At 40.4% G+C, this 22,200-nt stretch overlaps 2 protein-coding genes across 2 annotated transcripts in view; one reads left to right on the top strand and one right to left on the bottom strand.

Annotated features, from left to right (window-relative positions):
- The window catches only part of LOC143102285 (integrin alpha-M-like), a 90,133-nt gene extending 81,725 nt beyond the window's left edge, over positions 1-8,408 (top strand). Inside the window, exons 20-30 of the mRNA XM_076265777.1 lie at positions 607-745; positions 842-940; positions 3,363-3,442; positions 3,819-3,905; positions 4,037-4,112; positions 4,502-4,600; positions 4,891-5,007; positions 6,398-6,580; positions 6,957-7,070; positions 7,391-7,501; positions 8,317-8,408. Of these exons, the coding sequence (XP_076121892.1) occupies positions 607-745; positions 842-940; positions 3,363-3,442; positions 3,819-3,905; positions 4,037-4,112; positions 4,502-4,600; positions 4,891-5,007; positions 6,398-6,580; positions 6,957-7,070; positions 7,391-7,501; positions 8,317-8,400 (1,189 nt within the window). The 3' untranslated portion in view covers positions 8,401-8,408. The remainder of the gene's footprint in view (positions 1-606; positions 746-841; positions 941-3,362; positions 3,443-3,818; positions 3,906-4,036; positions 4,113-4,501; positions 4,601-4,890; positions 5,008-6,397; positions 6,581-6,956; positions 7,071-7,390; positions 7,502-8,316) is intronic.
- grnb (granulin b) overlaps positions 1-22,200 on the bottom strand; it is a 269,480-nt gene that overhangs the window by 127,764 nt on the left and 119,516 nt on the right. The window lies entirely within an intron of this gene.

The raw sequence follows: 22,200 nt of genomic DNA on the forward strand, positions 1-22,200 counted from the left end.
TGATTACAAATACCTCACAACTTGTATAGTAAAGTGACATTCGATGTAGACTTCAGAAGATATTCATAACATATTTACAAAGGCTGGAGAGAAAAACAGCATGCTGCTTTGCAATTGTTGGACTTTTATTTTGGCAAGTTGTCATCGTTCTGTCTTCCACATTCATGAAAGGTTTGGTATGAATGTTGAGTGATGTCTCATGAAACAGTCATGAATGCTTTATGTGCAGTTTATGACAGCTGCTATGAATGTGTTATGAACTCACCCGTCAAGTAAAGTGTTACCGAAAGTTGTAAAGTCCCTCTTATGAACGTCTTAATCATTATCAGGAAACGAGGCCCTGAATCATAACCCCAAACTAGCCCTAACCCTACATTTTCTCATCTATTTGTTGTTACAGTGTGCAGTACAGACGTTGCAGTTCTTAATACCTAGAGCATTATTTAAACCCATAATTATTACATTTATTATTATACTTAACACTGGCATTGTGGACAGGCCTTAACTCTCTATTTATAATACCCCATTACCACATGATGTAAGGGTGTACCTCATATTATGTGGGCAGCTTCACCCAAATGTCTTGTTTCGTTCTGGCATCACCAGATCCCTCATCGAGGTGGGCATTTCACAGGAGATGAGTGTGAGGGTGAGTGTGGAGAATAGAGGAGAAAACTCGTACAACACCCATGTGTCTCTATCCTACCCTCCTGGTCTCTCCTACAGGACCTTCACCAAGAGCCAGGTGAGGGAAAACAGGTCTTTAGAACAGTAACCTTGATATGATTCTGCATGTGGAAATGTAAAGGGAATGAGCTCCTATCTGTGTCTGCTGCTGCAGGGCAGGGTGGAGTGCACTTCTCTAGACAGTACAGATGGAGGCACCCTGGGAAAGACTGACTGCAGCATCAACTCACCCATCTTACGGTCTGGGGACAAGGTTGGGGGAAACCCATCCGGCGCACACACACAAACACACATGGGCACAGAGAGAGAGAGAGAGAGAGAGAGAAAGAGACTTCCGTTATACAGTAACTAAAGAATACTAATTCTTATCAGAGCAAGCCCTACGCCTAACCCTAACCATTAGTAAAGCAATGCTTTTGCACTTTTAGTTGTATCAAGAACAACAATATTAGCTTGGTACCTTCTGGTTATTATCCTCAGTCTGTGGGGACCAGAATTGTATGGGGACCAGACATTTGTCCTCATAAGGGACCTTTTGACAAGTTTTACTAGTGGGAACTTTGTTGTCCTCATAATGGTTGCTTTACAAGACCACACACACACACGACACATTTAAAATGCAAATGGAGGCAGTAGTAGAGCAAAACAATGTTCAATATGAATCAGTGTTGTAGTACTCGAGTCCGAGACTTGAACTCGAGTCCGAGTCATTAGCTAAATTTAGAGACTCGTGACTTGACTAGGACTTGAGCACTGAATGACTCGAACTTGGACTCGGACTCGTGCATTCGCACTCGCGATGACTCGTCGAGGATTGGACTTTTTTTTGTGATAGGCCTATATCATAAGGCTATAATTGTAGTATGTCATTAGGCTATCATTTGCTATATGATTTGAATCTAAATTATTTGTAATAAGCTTCTAATTTTAGTTCAAGGGAATGTTAGGCTACTGCTTCGTGTCATACATCGCAAGTCACATCATGTTCACATGCAAAGCAAACTAACGTTAACTTTAACACCAAAATGCCTGGAGACATGGCCGCCGCTATTTCAATGTAGTATTGCCAGGCAATATTAGTTCTCATAAATGACATGACATTACCTAAGATTACACTCAGCCTAGGCTAAACATCACACACTGCTGCTGGATAGCTGATCATCGTGACTTGGACAGTGTTTTTCCTGACTGATGCGAGAAGCGAGGTTCCATTCATTCATTTTCATTTGGGGCGTGCCCTGCCGTGTTATTATTGTCTGTTAATTTGCAGCAGGCTATTATCGGATGAAAGAAAAATAAACTAAAAGTTTTCCCGATCAAGATATACTGTAGCATAGCCTACTTCTTAATTTTGGTGTCATATAATATAGAAGCATAACATTAAATGGCCTAGTAGAGTGTCAATGTAGAGTTTCAATGTAGGCCTACGTGTCTGCGCAAGTCAAACTGACAAACTGAACCTCTCGTGGGTAGGCCAGAAACAACTATATTTAAAACCACGAATGAAGTGGATTACTGTTACTGTTCAAACGAGCGATTTGATAGCCTAATCCACTGCATGAAAAAAAGGAAATAGCAACTTGTTCTATTTCTAACAGGTGAATATCGTAGCAAATAGTAGCCTATGGCGTTGGCAGCTTAAAAAACATTTATTTCACTCATCTCGCTGAAATGAACGTAGAATGTGGCCTGTTGCGCAAAGAAATTATTTAGGCAGATGATCTGGATCTCCGTTAACCAAAAGCTAGTTTTCATCTCTATTGTTGACGTGAAATATGTCTCCATAGTGTCAGTGAAGTGATAGCATTATGCAGTTGCAGGTAATCAGTGTTCACGCCACGGGAGTCAGAAAGAAGCTACCAAGACGGGCCCCGCTCTGTTTCTGCCCCTCCCAAACTGCGCTAAAATTGTGTAGGCTATACAGCCAGAATTTGCCTGGGGGAGGCCCTTTTATGATCCACACTACCTCTTACAAAACAGGCCTTCTCCAACGTCCATCTAGCTCTTGTGAAGTATGAACTTCTACAACACTGTCTATACAATTGTCAGCAGTCAGTAACAGCATAATGTGACTTAATGGCCTGTGTGATTGGAATGTGGATTGCTCATTTATTATGAGTAGGCCTATAGGCTATGGTATGGCTATGGTATGGTATTCTCTCCGATATAATAACTACAACACATTGGGTTTGGCAAGAAATTTGGCAATACTATTTCACACAAGTGATGGGATGGCACCCCTGCTTGGAGACAGAAGATTGCCCGTTTTGGTTTTAAGGATTTCATCTGCAATGGGAAAAAATGGAACGACATGTAGGCTATGCTTACTTTAGTGCTGGACTTGGACTTGACTTGATCAATAGGGATTTGACTCAGACTCGACGTGGATCAATAGTGACTTGACTTGGAATTTTTTTTTTACTTAGACTTGACTCGGACTTGAACACAGGGGACTCGAACCTGGACTCGGACTCGAGGCATAGTGACTTGACTACAACACTGATATGAATATGTCATGTGAAACCAGACCATTAAGTTGGGACCAGAAATTTGTCCTCATAAGGAATATCTTGACAGGTTTTACTAGTGGGGACGCGGACGCACACACACACACACGCACACACAGGAATGTGCAAATGAAAATACCAACTCTAAATGATCTTTATTTTCCTCAGGTTGATTTTGTTGTTCAGTATGGAATTGGTGAAAGCAGCCATTTTGGTGACAGAGTCACCATGCAGGCCCTGGCCTCAAGGTACATTCTGAGGACTTCCTCACTAAAGGGTAGAGCATGGCTTGGTGTTTGATTTAAGAAATCCTCATTGAAAATAAAAATGGTAACACTTTACTCGAACGTATCAACATACAAGTGACATGACACTGTCATGAACACATGAACCCTAACTTGTTATGACAAAAACCGAATGTCATTTAATAATAGAAGCGTTAAGTCATAAAGGTTTATGACACGTTCATGACAGTGTCATGTCACTCTTATGTTGATACTGTCAAGATAGGGTAACCATAAAAATCACCTTCTATGACCAATTAATATGTTTTATACCTTGGTCCACTGTTTAAATTTGTGTCAACTATCAATATTTGACTATGACCGATGTAATCTCTTCCAGTGACAACGATGAACATCATTCCAGTAGCCAACGGTCAAAAAGTCAGGACATTGGGGTCAAATACAGCATTTATGTAATTCTGAACAGGTTGGTGTTCATGAACACACTCTCAACATTTGATTTGTACAAGCTACAGTGAAGACCATAAGTGATGACCATTGATGACCACCATTATTTCAACACTGTTTAAATTCAGTCTCTTCCTTGTACTTTCCCAGTTTTAAAGGAACCACGAACTACATTAATTTCACCGCAGGAGATCACCTGCAAAAACCAGTGATACAAGAATTAGAGGTAGAGTTGACCATATCAAGCACACACAAGCACACATGCTTTATTCTGTCTTATGTCTTTCTAAATCTACATCTCCAAAGATATCCAATGTTCTCTTTACATTCTCAAATACTTCATTAACTCTTATACTGTGTGGCAGCCCTTTGTATGACACTGTACACACCATCATCGATTCACATGCTGTTATGGAAACCACACCATGAATAGAATACACATGTGAATATCAGAGCAGTGTTTCCCAAATGTTTTTCTCATGCTGCCACTTCACCAACAAAAGCATATAATTTTTCATCAATCTAGCCCCCAATTTCTCATCAATCTACATATAATAACAAAAAAACAATTTCTGTTAAATAAATGTTTTGTTATACTCACTCTCTTCCTTTCAGGTGACAAACAAAATCAGAGGACTCAATCTTACTGTTGTAATTCATGTTCCCGTAAGACTCCAAGGCAAAGATATCTGGACCAATGTGGACAGTTTGCAAGTGTGTGCATTAGTTCATATTCACTGCAATATATATTAGCAATTGTGTCTACGTAGCTTTGGCAGATGTTTAAAAAAATCTTTTTTTTTCTTGTTGAAATACAATACTTTCATAAGTTCATCACCTTTTAAATAAATATTTAATACGTTTCCAGGAATACAACTATTATAATATCAGTCATGTGTTGAATTTCCTGTAATTCCCTATCATACACTGTTAGATTTTTGTAATCATCTATTTATGTGTTTAATAGTATCTCTGACATACTGTGTATATCCATTCTTCATTAGATCCAGGGATGCTCTAGAGGGCGTGAGAGGAATCCAAACATCATAGACCTGAAGCAAATCTTCAAGGACAACAAGGAGCCTGATGTGGTGATTAACAAAACATTGATTAGCATTTCACACAACTGACCTAAAGGCCAGTTTACACCAGAACCATTTTTATGTGTTTTTCAGTCACCCATCTCATATCTCTATTGTTAGAGATAGAATTCCATTAGAATCAATGTAGCAATTTGACCGCCAATGCTTTACATGGACATTCTGCTATGCAAGCACATTCACACTGCAAGCGCCTAGCCTGGTAACTAAGCTTAAAAAAGATGAGGGATATTGCTTTTAGTTTCCGCAAGTGAAGTCCCGCCCACTGATCTGTAATAGGTCTGTAGCCTGAGTGGGTCCCACCCCCTGGAAAAATGAGGAAGGATTGTTTGTAGTCTCACCCCCTCGAGAAAAATATGGGACTTAGTGCTTACAATGACGCAAAATTACGATTTTTACATCAATGTAAGCAGGAACTGCAACACTGAAATCCGTATTTATCCCGTCTGAGGGGAAAATGAGGGAATGATGCACGACCATTCAAAAGCATGACTGGGTTTCTACGTCGTTTCTACGTTCTACGATACAAAGCTTAATGCAAATGGGTAAAAGTGTTCCTTTAAAGCTTTGTCTGTGTGTGTGCAGCAGTTGTTTTAAGTTCCTGTCCTCAGTATCCTGTTCTTCAATTTGGCCTCAGCAAACTCCACCTTCACCCTCTGCAGCACCTAGGGCCAGCTCTTCCAGGTTGAAGCAGAGCTTTGCTACAACGTTATCAAGTGGTTTGAGTTTCTCTCGCGCAGACGTGCACATTGCATTGAATGAACGCCTACCACTACCACTTAAATGTGTTTGATGGCACCAAATTAGCATGTATTTCCTCCTGATTGCGAAAATATTTATATATTTTTCTGTCGGTCCGCGGTTCCTTGAGAATTTGACTCTGCGGCTCCGTGGACCAGTAGTCTCCTCGTCCATAGTTTGAGAAACGTTATGCTGCATCACAGTAGAGATTCTAGAGGCCCAGTGCAACTCCAAAAAGAAGCACAAATGAGCGTCTGGCTTGAGGCTGCGCCTAAATCCGGATGTATGGCCACCCTAGTTCATCACCACTCACCTGTCCCCTCCAAAGAAACACCACCACAATTGGGCTGGGTGCTGAGAGGGGCTGCCTGTCTGCTTGATGTGACCGGCTGGCTGTGCAAGAGACGTGGAGGGAGGGAGGTAGAGGGGGCACCGAACGCAACAAGGCTAATCTCCTGACCTCATATTTAGCTTTTTAGTTTAAGCAATCAGGGAAGCTGTGTGCAGTCAGGAATATGTATAGTCACTTTTTTTAAGCACTCCAGAAAAAAAGGGCCACTTTCTCTCCTGGAAGAAAAAGGATAGGGGCTCATGGGTCTATGTGTGTGCACGTGCTTGGTCCTGCATCCCTCTGTGGGAACGCTGACAGTTGAGGAGCTTTTGATTGAAGTGTATGGACTCACCACTGCACTGCTGTCCCCCTGGTCTTCCTCTCTCCCTGTTCCCCTTGTCTCTCCCCCAGAACTGCCTCATTGCTGTGTGTCTGGAGTTCAGGTGTAACTCCTACATGATGAGAGATGACCAAAGACACTACAGCATCTCAGGGAACGTCAGCTCCGAATGGATCGAACAGGTGCTGGATTTGTTAGACAACTTGAAAGGGTTAAAAGTGAATGTCACCTGTCGCTAAAAAAGCAGTGATCTATTCTCTTCAAAGGTTCTGCACCTGGGGTATTCACAGAACAGCATTAAATGGAGTGGGGTGGGCATTAGGGTTAAAACATGCAGTGGAAGTCTTAGCCAGACAGAAACATTGATGTATATGACAATAGTAATGAATATCCATCATGTGATACAATTTGTTTCAGGGAGATATTTTTTGATAGTTTTTGTACATTTTCTACACCTCCTAGTTTTTATACATTTTGTCCATGCTTTTTGTCTTTAATATTCTAATTTTCCAACTTCATATTTTCCTCTCCTCTTTCTTATCTCTCTATATTACTCAGACTGGCCTGCGTTCTGCTTTGTTTCACTTGGTCAGCTCAGCTACACTGGAGTACGATGACAGCAAGTACATCTTCTACTCAACAGACTCTTCCCACCAGGCACCAGTCTCCAAGGTAACCAGACAATACAATTTTCAAAATGTACATTTAGAGTTTAAAATTATGCAAAGCAATGATGCGAAGCATCTCAAAATTGAGAAAGTATCTCAAAGTTCTAAATTAGTATCAACACTTTGACTTAGTAGGCCTGTCTCAATATTTGTATTTTCTATCTCAAATCTCAAAATTCTGAGTCTCTCAAAATGTTGACTAAGAATCTATGAATTTGTTCTTACTTTGTGGCCATTTTTCTTTTTTTCATGTGGCAGAAAGGGGCATTCATAGGTTTGCATTACTGCGTCACGTTATTGTAAAGTTGTGCATGTGCCCTGCAGATTGAGACTCTTGTGGAGGTCTATGACAAGCCAGACCTAACTAAGGAGATCATTGGTGGAGTGGTGGGTGGCCTCATCCTATTGGCTCTCATGACTGCTGGCCTCACCAAGGTAACCAGTCAACACTATACACATATATTTGCTTTTTACAATTAAAGCATAACTTTCCCCAAAAAGCATCCTAGGGTGTTTTTGTGAATGAACCCGAGTCAAACTTTCGTTTAAAAGCATAAGCTTCACTTTTAAGCTTGTCCTTGTTGTCGTTTTTGGGTCAAATGGCCTTTTGAATGGGAATCGTAGGGGCACTACTATTTTGATACATGATTGTGTCAAAATCGCTATTTCACTCGACACAACATGAAATCAAAGTAACATGATGATCCAAGTATCATCAGTGTCTCTACACATGAACTCGAGCATGTACAACATTGTTTGTGTACACAGAGTTTACTAAAAGAAAGGTTTTGAACAACTCAATTGGTTTTTCTGCTCGCCGCCATCTTGCAAGTCAAAGTGTGAGTTGTACAAAATGTTTTTTAGTAAACTATGTGTACACAAACAATGTTCTTAATGCTCGAGTTCATGTGTATAGACACTGATGATACTTTGATCAAAGTTTCATGTTGTGTACGCTTTAAGGGCACCCCCCTACAGTTTTATGTCAGAAAATAGAGCTGAAATTAGCGATAGCTCCAGCATGGTATAGCTCAATGACTACTAGCCAAACAAACAAACTAAACAATAAACATTATATACATACATAAACAAACAAACAAATAAACACACAGAGACCAGGCAACATTTAACATATACTGTAATTATTTTCATTTGTGTTGTGCTCAACAGTGTCTGTTTATCTGTCTTTCTTTCCATCTTCTGGTCTGTATACATTTCTAACAATCACTGTCCTTTGTCTTTAATTGCAGTCGGGCTTCTTCAAGAGTCAGTACCAGCAGAAACTAGAGGAAGCACAAGGAGAAGAGGCATCACCGCAAGAAGCAGCAGAATAACAGTCTCTTATTCTTATAAGCTTGACAGCGTATTTTGCAGACAGTGTATGCTCGCTGTGACCAGAGCAAAGCCACATGCACAAAGCCGAAGTTAATTAATAAAAGATGGATAGATAGATCAGAATTTAGCAGTGGTTGCATGTGATTGGTTTATTCACTTCCACTTCATCAGAGAGGTCTCACCCATTTCAGAGTCTCTGCTTTGGCATAGCTTCCTGCTACCTACTGTATATTGCCCGGGCTCGGGCCCTGTGTGTGTGTGTGTGACTGTGTTCAAAAAATGATGGTGCAAAATATGTATATATATAAAAAATAATCATGCTTAATCATTTTTTTTGTAAGAGAATGAATAATTACTTATACGTCTCAGTTGTTTGCTTCTTCAAGTCCGCTTCCCAAACTCTCAACACCAGGTTCCCAAACAGTCACCAGGTTCCATGACTGATCAGTCAGCCTGCGTTCTAACAGGGAAGCTACAACGGGTGCTAACTGAAGCGTGCTGTATGCGACGCGTAAAAACCATTTCAGAAGACTGGTCTATTTTTTTCAAATGTACGCACCGCTATCTAGTCTGGTGTAGCTACATACATTAATTATAGTGGAAGCTAATTGTTGCAGCAGACGCAACGCGAACGGAGCGCTTCAGTTACGCACCTGATGTAGCTTCCCTGTAAAGGATTTTTGCATACATTTCTCATGTTCCTGCAACCCACCAGCACCTGGTAACCTGAAGTAGCAGTGCACAGGGATTGTTTTACCTGGTAATCTGAAGTAGCAGTGCACAGGGATTCTTTTACCTCGTAATCTGAAGTAGCAGTGCAGAGGGATTGATTTACCTGGTAACCTGAAGTACCAGTGCACAGGGATTCTTTTTATTAAATATACAAATGCTTATCTGTTTTTGAAGGGGTGTAGCACAGACAGTGAAAATGATGAACATGAAAAATATAAAAAGTGAAATAAGTGTTTGTGTGGCGTGCAGCTCAAGCAGTAGGGCTGTGAATTTGTTTCTACTGCTCTTTTGGATGGTGAACTTACACATCATAATGTTTGTAGACCTAAATGTGTTTACATTGAGGCCCATATACTTCCCACGTGTGTGTCTTCTGGTTGTATACAGTACTCTCATGATAATGTCTGTGTCTTCTGGTTGTATACAGTACTCTCACAATAATGTGTGTGTTCTGGTTGTATACAGTACTCTCACGATAATGTCTTCTGGTTGTATACAGTACTCTCATGATAATGTCTGTAAAGCTTATGGTTTTGTGTTTCTTTCTTATATACATCGTTTGCCAAAACAATTTACTTGTGTAGTTTTAAAGTGTGTTATAATCTCATTAAATGCTGGTAACTGCTACCTAAAGTAATCCTTGAGTTCAAGTTTGTTCGAGTGAGAAATCAAGTTAATTGTGACCACCCCTTCTGCACCCCAAAAGTTTCAGAGAAAACAGGCAATCACATACATTATATACAGTAAATGAGGCCTGTATTCAGTGAGACTAGCTCTGCAAGATTGTGTGCTCTGCATCACACTGCATGCAAAATGGCCTTCAGATTTTATACTGTATATATATATATTATTTTTTTATTGGTAATTATTATATATATATATATATTGGCAAATTGACATTTATATAAATGTCAAAATTAATATATACATATATGACTAGATAAGTGTCAAACCATGACTTCTCACCACAATACACACGATGGTATCATCATAGAAGAGCGGTTCCCACTAACCTAGAATATCACCAACTTTACTTTTTCTGTACTTCTGTGATGAAATGACAAGATAGACACTCTCATCTCATCTGTCATCTAGACCGCATATTTTTAATATTTTCCAGTGGAGAGACTTCCCCTTTTTGTAGATGTCAGTTCTGCTTTTTGCAATCCAACCCTTTTTGTAGATGATAAGTAGATGTGCTGGTTTAAAGTGAGGACCAACAGGCCTACATTGAAATGTTCAACTTTTGCTGCACTATCGGTTAAATAAAATATAATAAAATAAATACAATTCACTGAGTTCAACACAAACTTATTTTCAAAAAGTCCCATATATAGGCAAGCATAGTTTGGAGCCATTTTACTTCCAATTGCTGTACCCGTCTTTTGTATGTAAAACATGTCTTGAAAAGAGAAAAATATATTTGTGAGGACAGTGTTAGCCAACTCCAGTATACATTTAATGGTTTGGACATGGACCGAATAGGAGTTAGACAATTTGCTGGAGTGCCTCAATGCCACCTTTGTGTGGAATGTTGGTATAAGCTCTGAACATCAAATGTGGCCAACAGCAATTTATCAGAGATGACATCAAACAATTTTAGAAAATTAATGAAGTCTATGGAGTCCCTAATATAAGCCTGCGTTCTTTCTGACTCTTAGAATGTGAGATAATCATCAGCAACATTATCAGTTTTTAAGTTTTCTTTCAAGGTGCTTGCACTTCTTTTCTTTTCCTTAAAGTGCCTGAGAAGTAATGCTTGGTTTTATTATTTTGTTAGGACACATCAGACTCTGTTTACGATTGTTTGATCTATAAAAAATCTGGGTTTTTTGACTGATCAAGAGGGGGGACTGTAGAATTCTGGGGTATTCTTACTGTATTCTGATGTGTTCATATGTTACTTCTGTGTGTAGTATACAACGGGGAGAGGTCCATACTATTGTACATAACATAACTGTGCCTTAGGCCTGTGCACCAGCAGGAAGGTCAGACAGGCCGATGTTTGGGAACATCCGAGGAACATCAGACATAACATGGGCCATTCAGGGCTGGCATCCATCCGGCCAGAGCCGGGTTTTGTACACTGGTTGGCACCTGCCACGTTGGCATGATTTTTGTTTGTATGTTTTAGTATAACAGGCTTTGTCTTAGGTTTTGACTCTGAGACGGATCGAGGAAGCGACCAAGGAGCATCTTCTGTCGGAAGGCTCAGCCACCGCTTCTAATAACAACCACAACTGTTAGACTCTGCACAGTTTTACTGTTCGAGACTTAGCCTGTGTTCTGTTATTCATTATTGTACCATCTACAATAAATCATCATCTAATCGCCGATCCTGATTCCGCCGTCAAGCTTTATTGACCATCTTCAATACAACCATTAGAACTAAAACACAACGCAACAACCAGAGAATCCTACAGAAGGAAGGGAAATGACTTCTGGTTTAATCAGATGGGCAACATAAGGCTCAGATATTTTCTGTGAGGTTACCAATACCACTCACAATTGATCTGCCTTTAAGAGCCCCCCTAACCCTAGCCTGTCCAATGGACTCTTCTAATCACATTCTTGTCAGCTAACGCCCTAAAAAGCCTGTATATACCTTTGTCTGACAGTTCGTCAATTTGCCTGAAGAACACCATGTTGGGTTGAGACGTTGAACAGTTTTCTTTTAAATAAACTCTGAGAGCTACTCCGGTGTGCGGGCTTTCTCTTTTGTTTTTACCTTTTAGTACTTTGTCCTGCACCGGGCCCCTTTAGTACTTTATCCTGCACCATGGCCCCTTTAGTACTGTACTTTGTCCTGCACTGGGCCTACAGTAATCATAGGTGGAATGTGCATGCATGCAACCACTCTGACTTCTAGCCAGATGGTTTCTCATATTTTCTGCATAGGGTATTCAGTTTGAGTTTCAATGTCTACATTTCATTAGTACAAAGGTACATAGTCTTTCAGAATGCTTGATGGTAAGTTGTCCTAATTTCCTGCAACTTCTTTTTATACTGACTGGTGAAGAATCCCACTTGGAAACAGCAAAAAATTAAAGCAATTAAATCAGCATCTACAAACATACATATATACAAATACAAACATATATACAAATATTTCATATTGAACTCTGTGTCCTTCATTCCATCATATATTTCATAACAGATAACAATGTAACACAGTAAACATTGTTCTTAATGGAGTCTAATGCATTCATAGATTATTTTTAAAAATACAAAGAGGAAGGTGAAAGAGGAACCTGCCACAATCCCATCATTCATTTTCAAGTATTATGGACAAACATTGGTGGGTCAGCAAACATACAGAGGAAGTTCTCAGTAATTCAATTCCTTTAAAATCACACCATTTCGGGAAAACTCCTTCAAATGATTAACTACAACCTGTAAGCCACTGTCACCTCCTCTAAATGTTAAAAAGGTCATTATTCAACCCATTTATGCCTAATTGTGACCTGTGTCATGACAATAAATGAGTAAATATTGGCCTGTTCTCACTGCGTGGGCTCCACAGTGCAGAAGTCATGTTCGTAGTATGAACTTTGACTTGAGTGCTTTGATTATAGCATGTGATGCCAACATCAAGTCATGCTGTACCATTTGTTGTAGGTGCACAACTGAAGTCCTCAGCATTTACCTTGATGCACTGGCCTGTATGGTGGCCATCATCAAAATGACTGCTCCCATTAATTCCATACTGGATTGCCTAAAAAACAGAATGTGGACTAGGTTGTTACATTTATACATGCCTAAGTGTGTGTGTGTGTGTGGGGGGTGTGTGTGTGTGTGTGTGTCTGTCTTTCCCAGGGTGACTCCATCTGTACTGCTCATTCCCTTTATATTTCCACATGCAGAATCATATGAAGTTCACTTCCAATGCCTTTATATTTGCTTTTTCTGTCAGCAGAGAGCCATCTGCTGGACAAACATGTGAGATGCAAGGCTGATGCTCTACATCCTCTTTTTATGACCGCCGCGCAGCGAAGCGGCGGTCATAGAGGGTTTAGTCAGATTTTTTTAAATGTATTTATTTATTTATTTTTTTCTTTTTCGCATGCCCAAATTTCCGTCAATGAGTCCCAGGACACTGAAAGACCGGGGTACACGAAACTTGGTGGGCATGTAACCCCACATGGATAGCATGGAACCATCGTTTTTCGTTTTGATCTGTAGCCCCCCCGCTGGACCCGAAAGGAGGGTAGGGCAGACACAGTTTTCTGTGAATATCTCGAAAACCGTAGGGTTTAGGAGGACCATTTTTTTTTTGGTATGTTGATCGCAAGAGGCCATGTCAACCCATTCAATAACCACTCATTTAATGTATAGCGCCACCTAGTTAAACACAAAAAAGTAAAAATGAGGTGTTGTAATCGCAGGTATCTGTGACCTAACATAGTCAAAACTGCACGAAATTGGAAGTGTAGGATCATTATGACACCCTCTGAATGCACGCCAAGTTTCGTGGAATTCCGTTCATGGGGGGCCACACAATAAATTAATTTATGTTACTATACACCAACTGGCCTGTAGGTGGCCGGAGACAGTTTTCTGTGAATATCTCGAGAACCGTAGGGCCTAGGAGGTCCACCTTTTTTATGTATGTTGGTCTTAAGGGGGCATGTCAACCCATCCCATTACCACTTATTTCATGTATAGCGCCACCTAGTTAAAAATTAAAAAGCAAAAAATTAGGTGTTTTCATCACAATATCTCTGGCTGACAAGGTCAAAACTGCACGAAATGAAAAGTGTAGGATCATTATCACACCCTCCGAATGCATGCCAAGTTTTGTGTACTTTCGTTCATGGGGGGCCTTACAATAAAATAATTTATGTGTACATTTAGTGACGTACACCAACAAGGATTCCCGGGACACTGAAAGACCGGGGTACACAAAACTTGGTGGGCATGTACCCCCACATGGATAACATGGAACCGTCATTTTTCGTTTTGATCTGTAGCCCCCCCGCTGGACTGGACCCCCCCAAAAGGAGGGTAGGGCAGACACAGTTCTCTGTGAATATCTTGAGAACTATAGGGCCTAGGATGACCATTTTTTTCCGTATGTTTGCCTCCAGGGGTCATGTTAACCCATTTCATGTGCACACATGTGCACAAACAGATACACACACACACACACATACATTCACAGTAATCATACGTATGACACATACTCACACAGTAGACATATACGCTTGCATGCACAGGCACATACGCAGGCACACACACACACACACACACACACACATAACATAAACATAACACAAACAATCAAGAATTTCTCAGAATTATGAATAGGCAAGATGGAGGTGGGGTTGTATAAAATGAATTTTACATGTGAAATCTATGAACTAATAATGTTTTGGTACTTGTTGTCTAGCAGATACCAGTGAGAATTGAGTGTGGATAATGCAATTTAGTGAGACAGTTAGAATCATATAGGCCTTTCAGCGTGATTTCTTTTTGTGGAAAAAATGTGCTGGACTGGGCGGCGGTCATATTTTGTACCGCTCTGCGGTACATCTAGTTCATGACATGCATTTGCCCATTAGAAATGGCACTTAATCAAACTGGTTGGGAGACACTACACTTGGCATTGGCATTAGATGCCTTAGGAATAGACTGAGAAGAGTTGAATTTATGGTCTGTGGTGACTTTCTCTCACCAACAAACAGAGGTCCCCTCATACATGATGCCTAGCAAGTTTAGCTTTCAGTGCCGATGAAGAATGACACTGTTATCATTTAAACCCCCTTGAAAGTCAATAGTGAAGGTAAATAATTTTGTACAACTGTTTTGTCATTTACTATGAGGCAGATAGTTGACGAGTTAGTTAGTTTCACTTTTCCTATGAGTTCAAATACTAGGTGAGTGCAGATGCATGTAGGCTAGTCACAATCAGGTTTTAGTAAAGCAAGGTTTAGTGGAATCCCTTTTCCATACGGGAGGTTTAGTAGAATCCTTGGTGTGCCTCCCTTAGTAGTGCTAGTGAAAACTACACAATACAATGTGGAGTGTTTGTTCATAGTCACCTTCCTAAAATAATGACATGAGTCACAAAAAAGTAAACCAAAAATGATTTAGGCAAAAACAACAAAACTTTGTCATTATTTTTGGAATTATCCAAATATTGGAATTATCCAATATTCGTACATAATGTGGTATCAATTGTAAATATTGCAAATATACTGTATTGTCTTATCTGCAGTATTAAAACCATACATGTATACTGTAAAAAATACTCTTTGGGGTAAAACATCATTCATATCTTACCATTGAAAACATAGCCTGAAAAAAGCAACACTTACCCCAATAATGTTTGAATGACTGAATAAAAATCCTAGGGCTGCTTACATCTTGTGACAGTGCGTCTTCAGCTGTGCTTTATATGCACCTTTCGCTATAGATCAGTTTTTTCTTGCCCAGTGGAGTAATGATTTTTAGAGGGTGTAAGGGCATTCACACTAGACTGTTTGGTCCGTGCCCGATTGCTACTGGACCGATTACTTTTGCTAATGTGAACGCAGTCTACCAAACCGGGGTGCGGACCAGGGTCTGCTGGAATTTAGTGGTCTGGGGTACGGTTCGTTAGAACTCTGGTGCGGTTTGAATGCTATCCCTTCCAACACCTGGAAATTAAGGTTAAGGGACGCATTGAGCCTATTGAACGTCGTTGTCTGCAGTTGCCTCTCGCTAGGCTACATCTCTGTATTTCATCAATGTCAACATGTCAGGCATCAATAAAGGTGATGATGAAACGTTATCCCATTGTTCAAAATTTGAAAGCCTATCAAGGGAATGTTATTTCGCTAAAATTAACCTGATTTGATCCATAGGCTATGGGAGAAAGCTAAGTTGTAGCTTTTTTCAAAATGTTTCTGTGCAAAACTCTGTTTACACAAAGATGACATATATATATATGAGAAGACATCTATAACATAGAATTAAACAATAAGTTAGAACTAGACATGCAATTCCAAGGAATTACCAGTGCATGAAAATGCAAAAGTTGTGATGTAAAATATCGTGTATAGTTAAAATCAGGGGTGAAAGTATTTTTTATTTCTTGGTGGTACTATGATATAGAGTTATAATGCGCACGCGTAGCGCGCCGAAAATTTCACTTAGCCTAATTATTATTTATTTATTTATTTGTTTATTCACTGTATTATAGTCTACTTATCAAGCATTCACTAGGACTTCTTATCACTCTAGTATCACTCTTTAACCCACCTGTATCTGTTATTGATTATGAATAAATTGCAAACACTTAATTTCAACATTTATTTAGCCTAGTTACTCTGCTCGCTCCCACTTCCAATCGTTTTTTTTTTTTAATATAGGCTACTGTATATCATGAAACACGTTTCTTTGAGTCATGCCTTTTTATTTGGGAGACTACAACATACTTCTGTCCGCTAAAACACTTTCATTATTGCTGCGCAAGATCTGGTTAAGCCGTACACGCGCTGTCTGACTCTTGTCTCTCCAGCGAAACACTGCACACATAAAACCAGAATAGGCTATTGAAACATCAACATATTTTTCTTTATTTTATTCTTTTTCATATTTTTTTTTATTTGGGAGACTTTCCAATAAACGTCCGTCTGCTAAAACACTTTGGATACCAGTGCACGTTGGCGCAATTACTGTAGGCTACTGTACGCGCGCTATAGCTTGCTCGGTGTCTGTCCAGCTGCACGGGAGGTTTAGACACAATTCAGATACAGTTCAGAACGATGTATATGAAATATATTTTGGGGGAAACGTGTTGCTTCTTGTAATTTGATGTTAGCAGTTGTGTGGTCATGCTGAAAGTGCAATATTTTTCAGAGACAGTATAGTTTTCTTTCCGGTACGGCGTACCCTCTCCAAATATTTTAGTGGTACTCCGTACCGGCCAGTACCGGCTTACTTTCACCCCTGGTTAAAATAGATAATACAGAGATGGTTACTACGGTGATGCTAGGATAGACATGGTGGTTGCATAGCTTAATAAAAGTTGATAGTTTAAAAGTAGACTGTTTAAAAGTTGAATGTAGATAGTTTAAAAGTTGTTGACAGACTGAAAGTTTAATGAAATTTGGTATTCAAATAGTTTAATGGCTGTGTATAGGTAGATAGTTGACGATAACTGAAAGTTGGAATGGCTCTAATGTTTGCCTAGAACTCTAATGGAATGGCTGTAATGTTTGCCTTAGCCAAGAAATCTAGACGCACCCTAGTGGCACCAAATTACATTTGCTTCCAGGGCTAGTCTAGCAACTCTCGGTTGGCTTGTGAGCTCGAAAAATTAAACTTCTATCAGGCCAATCAAATCGTGTATAGAGTCGTTAGGAGGGCTTAACATAATGATTGATGGCAGAGTTGCAACGATTTGGCTTGAATTCCCTGCTACTTGAAAACAAAGAAGATGGATGTTGCTGTTGGCCAACAGTGTGACACGAGTTAAGCTTTTTTTAAGTTGGCAAAAGTTTGAACTAGCCAACCAGCTCCGCTGGTGGGAAAACGCATGGGACTCATAGTGCTGTCCTATTGCGTGCAGAGGGAATTTGAAAGACAACCGATTATCCCGCCCCTCGGACTGAGCACTGCAAACGGTGAGTGCCCAGACCCTACATTTTAATGTGGGTCTGGCTCGTCAGGCTAATGTTTGCTAGTAGTTATGCTAACAATTTTAACTATGCTAACAATGTTAACCATGCTACTTAATTAAAAATGCTAACAATGTTAGCTATGCTAATTATGTTAACTATGCTAAGTAGCTACAGTGGGTAGGAGTCTTAGTTGATGACAAGTGACTGTTACAATGGCTGAACAGCTGAACTGAATGGCTGCACATACATTGCTTGCCATGTAACAAGAAAAAGTTGCTCGGGAACGCACATGGAGTCCGAGTGGAGTCGCCCTGAAGCACAACTTAATTTCATTGGATAACAGCGGCTCTAACAAAGAGCAGTCTGCCTGCCGTTCTGCTGTTGCAAATATGCATTTGAACAGAACGTGAAATATCCGTAGTCGAACTATAAATAAACTATTCGGTTTTTAGTGCCATGTGTAGAGCATTTTTATAGTCTATGATTAGTTTGTTTTTTATTTTATTTTTTGCCATCTCATAGCGGGTGCTCTAAACGTATTCTAGCGTTGGCCCATGACCAAATCAAGCCAATAATAGCCAGTAGCCACAATAATGACTGGAGCCAGAGCCCTCAATAGCCACCCTGTTTCGAAAATGGAAGATAACGCACAGAACGGCCAGCCTAAGCGGACAATTACGTCCTCAACTCATCTAAAATGTGGTGTCTGGAAATACTTTGGGTTGTACACCGCAGATGGTAAAGTAACCGTTAAAGAGAATGTAGGCTGGAATGCCTCACAGCAACAATTGTGTTTAAATGTAGTAGCCTACTGCCTCAGCCTCTGGCAAGCTCAAAAGGGGGCGGCTATGGGTAGCTTGAGAGCATTGTGTTGGAGACCCATGGTGTAACGAGACAAGGGCTTTATGCCGCTGTTGTGTAATTTATTGTCTTTAGTCATGTTTAGGCTATTTTTGTTCGGGACAAACCACAATAAAACAAGATCAATACAATTTTCTTTATTTTTAATATGATGCAATAATCATAATATACACGTTTTCTCATAGGCTACTCAAGAAATACGCACTGAATACCAACATGTACGCGCATGAGAGCTCGTGCCCAACATGGACTTTCGTGCACGGAGCTGGTTCCAAATGCTCCATGCGGTGCCATATTTGAAAATGGCGTATGCTAACATGCCGAAGCTAATCTGCATGCTCGACCCCCTGGCCTGAACACCTGGCATAGGATTCTAATTGCTTAATGGCCGTATTGGGATGTCACAATCAATTTGAATAGTTTTTAATTAATAGTTTAAAAAGTAAAAAAGTTACAAAGTTGGAAAAACATAGCACACAAATACTTTAGAAGACCTACGTTACAAAGTTTGAACGGAGCTTGTACGTTAAATGGTTCAAGTTAAATTGGATGCCGAAAAAGTGGTTGGAAGAATAATAATAAGAAGGAAGAACAGTACATTGCATTTAGGAAGAACAGTACATTGCATTTTCATTTAATTATTAATAAGTTAATAAGCTGAACAGGGACAGGTTTTGGTAGGCTACAGCCTTGACGCAGTAGACATTTAAACTAAGTAGGCAAGCGTCAGTCAGCATGTCGTTAATAGCGTTAAAGTCATGGATCCTGTATATTATAACATAAAACACTGATGGCTCAATCGAAGATGCATGGATACAGTGGGGGAAATAAGTATTGAACACCTCAACATGTTTTTCAGTAAGTAGCCTATAATGAGGCTATTTGCATGAAATTTTGACCAGACATTAGTATAATTGTTTCATATTTCAGCAGGCGTGTTCAATACTTTTTCCCTGTGCCATTCCACTTTTTTAATCATAACTCTAAAAATATGTGCATGTCAACTTGCAATTTTCAGCAAGTATGGCATCAATGAAGTTACCGGCAGCTCCGGAGTCGATTAACACTGGAAGAGAGACAGTACGATCATGGTAGAGCAGTTGAGCAGGAAGAGTTAGTTGTTTATGGGAGACATGATATAAAACAGTAACTCTTACCCCGGTGCCCATATTTGGAGTTGGAGGATTCCTGGGCCGTGTAGGACAATTAGGAACTTGGTGTCCTGCTTCTCCACATAACAGTACATACGCAGACGCTGTAGGATGCTCCTCTGTTTTTCCTCCCGAGACAGAGGTACTCGCCAAGTTGCATGGACTCCGAAGTTTAGAAAGGCTCCGGCTCAGGACTAAAAGCAGATGCTGCAGAGGGAGCGAAGGCCCCAATAGGCTGTCGTTCACGCAACAGGTTATCGATAGAAATAGGCATACGGATGTAACGACTGAGTTGCCTCACGTCAGCACGACAGGCCAATTCCCCTTGTAAATCAGGTCTCAATCCACGTCGATACATGGTCAAAAGCGCAGCGTCGTCCCATCCACTTCCTGCTGCTAACATTCTGAATTCTAGAGCGTATTCAGCTGCAGATCGTCGCCCTTGCCGAATTTCACATAAGAGATTGCCTACATCGCTGCCGGCTGCAGGATGATCAAAGACTTCTGAAAAAAGACAATAAAAATCGGACTCATTCTTTAAAACGTCATTGTTTTGATGCCATAAAGAAGTTGCCCAATCCAGCGCACGACCAGGCAAAAGGGACAGCACAAAGTGTATTTTAACCACCTCCGTCGGAAACCTTTCGCGATAATGTGTTAGGTACAGAGAGCTTTGCATGAGAAAACCCTTGCATTTTTCTGGATTCCCATCATATTTCTCTGGCAGAGCGATTACAGAAGGATGCTGGTGGCCTGAACGGGTGGTGTAGTTCCGCATAAGATCCACCAGTTCCTGCAATGTTTGTTCTGTAGTAGATGGCAGTCTCTGATGAGAAGAGTCTGAATGTTGCATGGTGAGGTATTCTGTAATGAATGAACCTCAGACTCAAATGCAGCAAGCAAGTTGCCATAAACAATCCGAGTAGCGAGATCCAAAGAGTAATCCAATAACAAGCAAACAGGTCAAAATGAGATTTCAGAATCCACAGTAAACAGACTTAGTAGAGTCACAAACAACAATACCTCACGTTGAGGTGAGGTTAATTGGTGATTAGTCCCAGGTGTAGCTAAAACTCTGGGGAAGCTGTGCAGGGCTGAAGTGGGCGTGTCTGTTCAGAAGCCTGCACTGTCGCAGGTGTTACAGTTTTAAGCACTTATACTTGTCTGTCTGAGAAATGCTCTACACAAATAAAACCTACTCATGCTGGCATTTAGTAACAGATCACTTAAATCTCTTTCTGTGTACATGAATGAGAAAATGGAGTTTTTGGGATAAGCATCTCCATCAACCTGTAACCCAGCCGCTCTATCAGAAGAAAGGGGAACCAGTGCTGTACAGGGATCAAGTATTCTCACAAAGACTGTGTAACCTGATAATTCGTGGGTTTGCAGAGTTCACACTCTCCAGTCTCTCAGACATGGGCAAGACGAAGACAGGTTACACTTCGGTTATAACTTCTTTAATTCACACAACCAACTTAGACAGCCAGCCAGCCTAACGCGCGCTCACTTCCCGCTTCAATCTCTGTTGTATGGTGAAATGAAAATTGTGTCATTGTTACATGAAATTGTATAGTTCTCTGAACATCATTATAGAGCCAGAAATGTGTGTGTTCATGAAGGAATTGAATCAGCAAGTCACTGACATGGTGTTGATATTTTTAGGCCAGTTCATAGGTTTGATGTTGTAATGGATAGATAGATAGACAGATACTTTATTGATCCCCAAGGGGAAATTCAAGATGTAATGTAGGGAATATGGGATCAAGCAGGAGGGGGATTATTCCAAATAGTTCACACATGTAGTAATACAACATATCACAGAATTGAGCAACTGTCGTAAAATAATCCTACTCATTGATTTGACAATGGCATCTTTAAAAAGGGATAACTAGATTTGTCACCAAACTCATATTGGGAAGTAGCCTGACGAGCCAGACCCTCATTCAAATGTAGGGTCTGGGCACTCACCGTTTGCAGTGCTCAGTCCGAGGGGCGGGATAATCGGTTGTCTTTCAAATTCCCTCTGCGCGCAATAGGACAGCGCTGAGTCCCATGCGTTTCCCCACCAGTGGAGCTAGTTGGCTAGTTCAAACTTTTGCCAACTTAAAACAAGCTTAACTCATGTCACACTGTTGGCCAACAGCAACATCCATCTTCTTTGTTTTCAAGTAGCAGGGAATTCAAGCCAACCGTTGCAACTCTGCCATCAATCATTATGTTAAGCCCGCCTAACGACTCTATACACGATTTGATTGGCCTGATAGAAGTTTAATTTTTCGAGCTCACAAGCCAACGGAGAGTTGCTAGACTAGCCCTGGAAGCAAATGTCAAAAAGGCTGACTGGAGCAGTTCAAAGTACAGTTCAAAGTTGAGCAGGTGAGAGTAGCAAGAAAATGGGGAACCCTGATTGATGCCTTCAAAAAAGTGAAGGACAACAACAATGCAA

Source organism: Alosa pseudoharengus, unplaced genomic scaffold, assembly GCF_046254945.1.
Source record: "Alosa pseudoharengus isolate Yale_2024_CS ecotype anadromous, Long Island Sound unplaced genomic scaffold, YU_APseudo_1.1 YU_APseudo_1.1_scf_4, whole genome shotgun sequence".
Lineage (NCBI taxonomy): Eukaryota > Metazoa > Chordata > Actinopteri > Clupeiformes > Clupeidae > Alosa > Alosa pseudoharengus.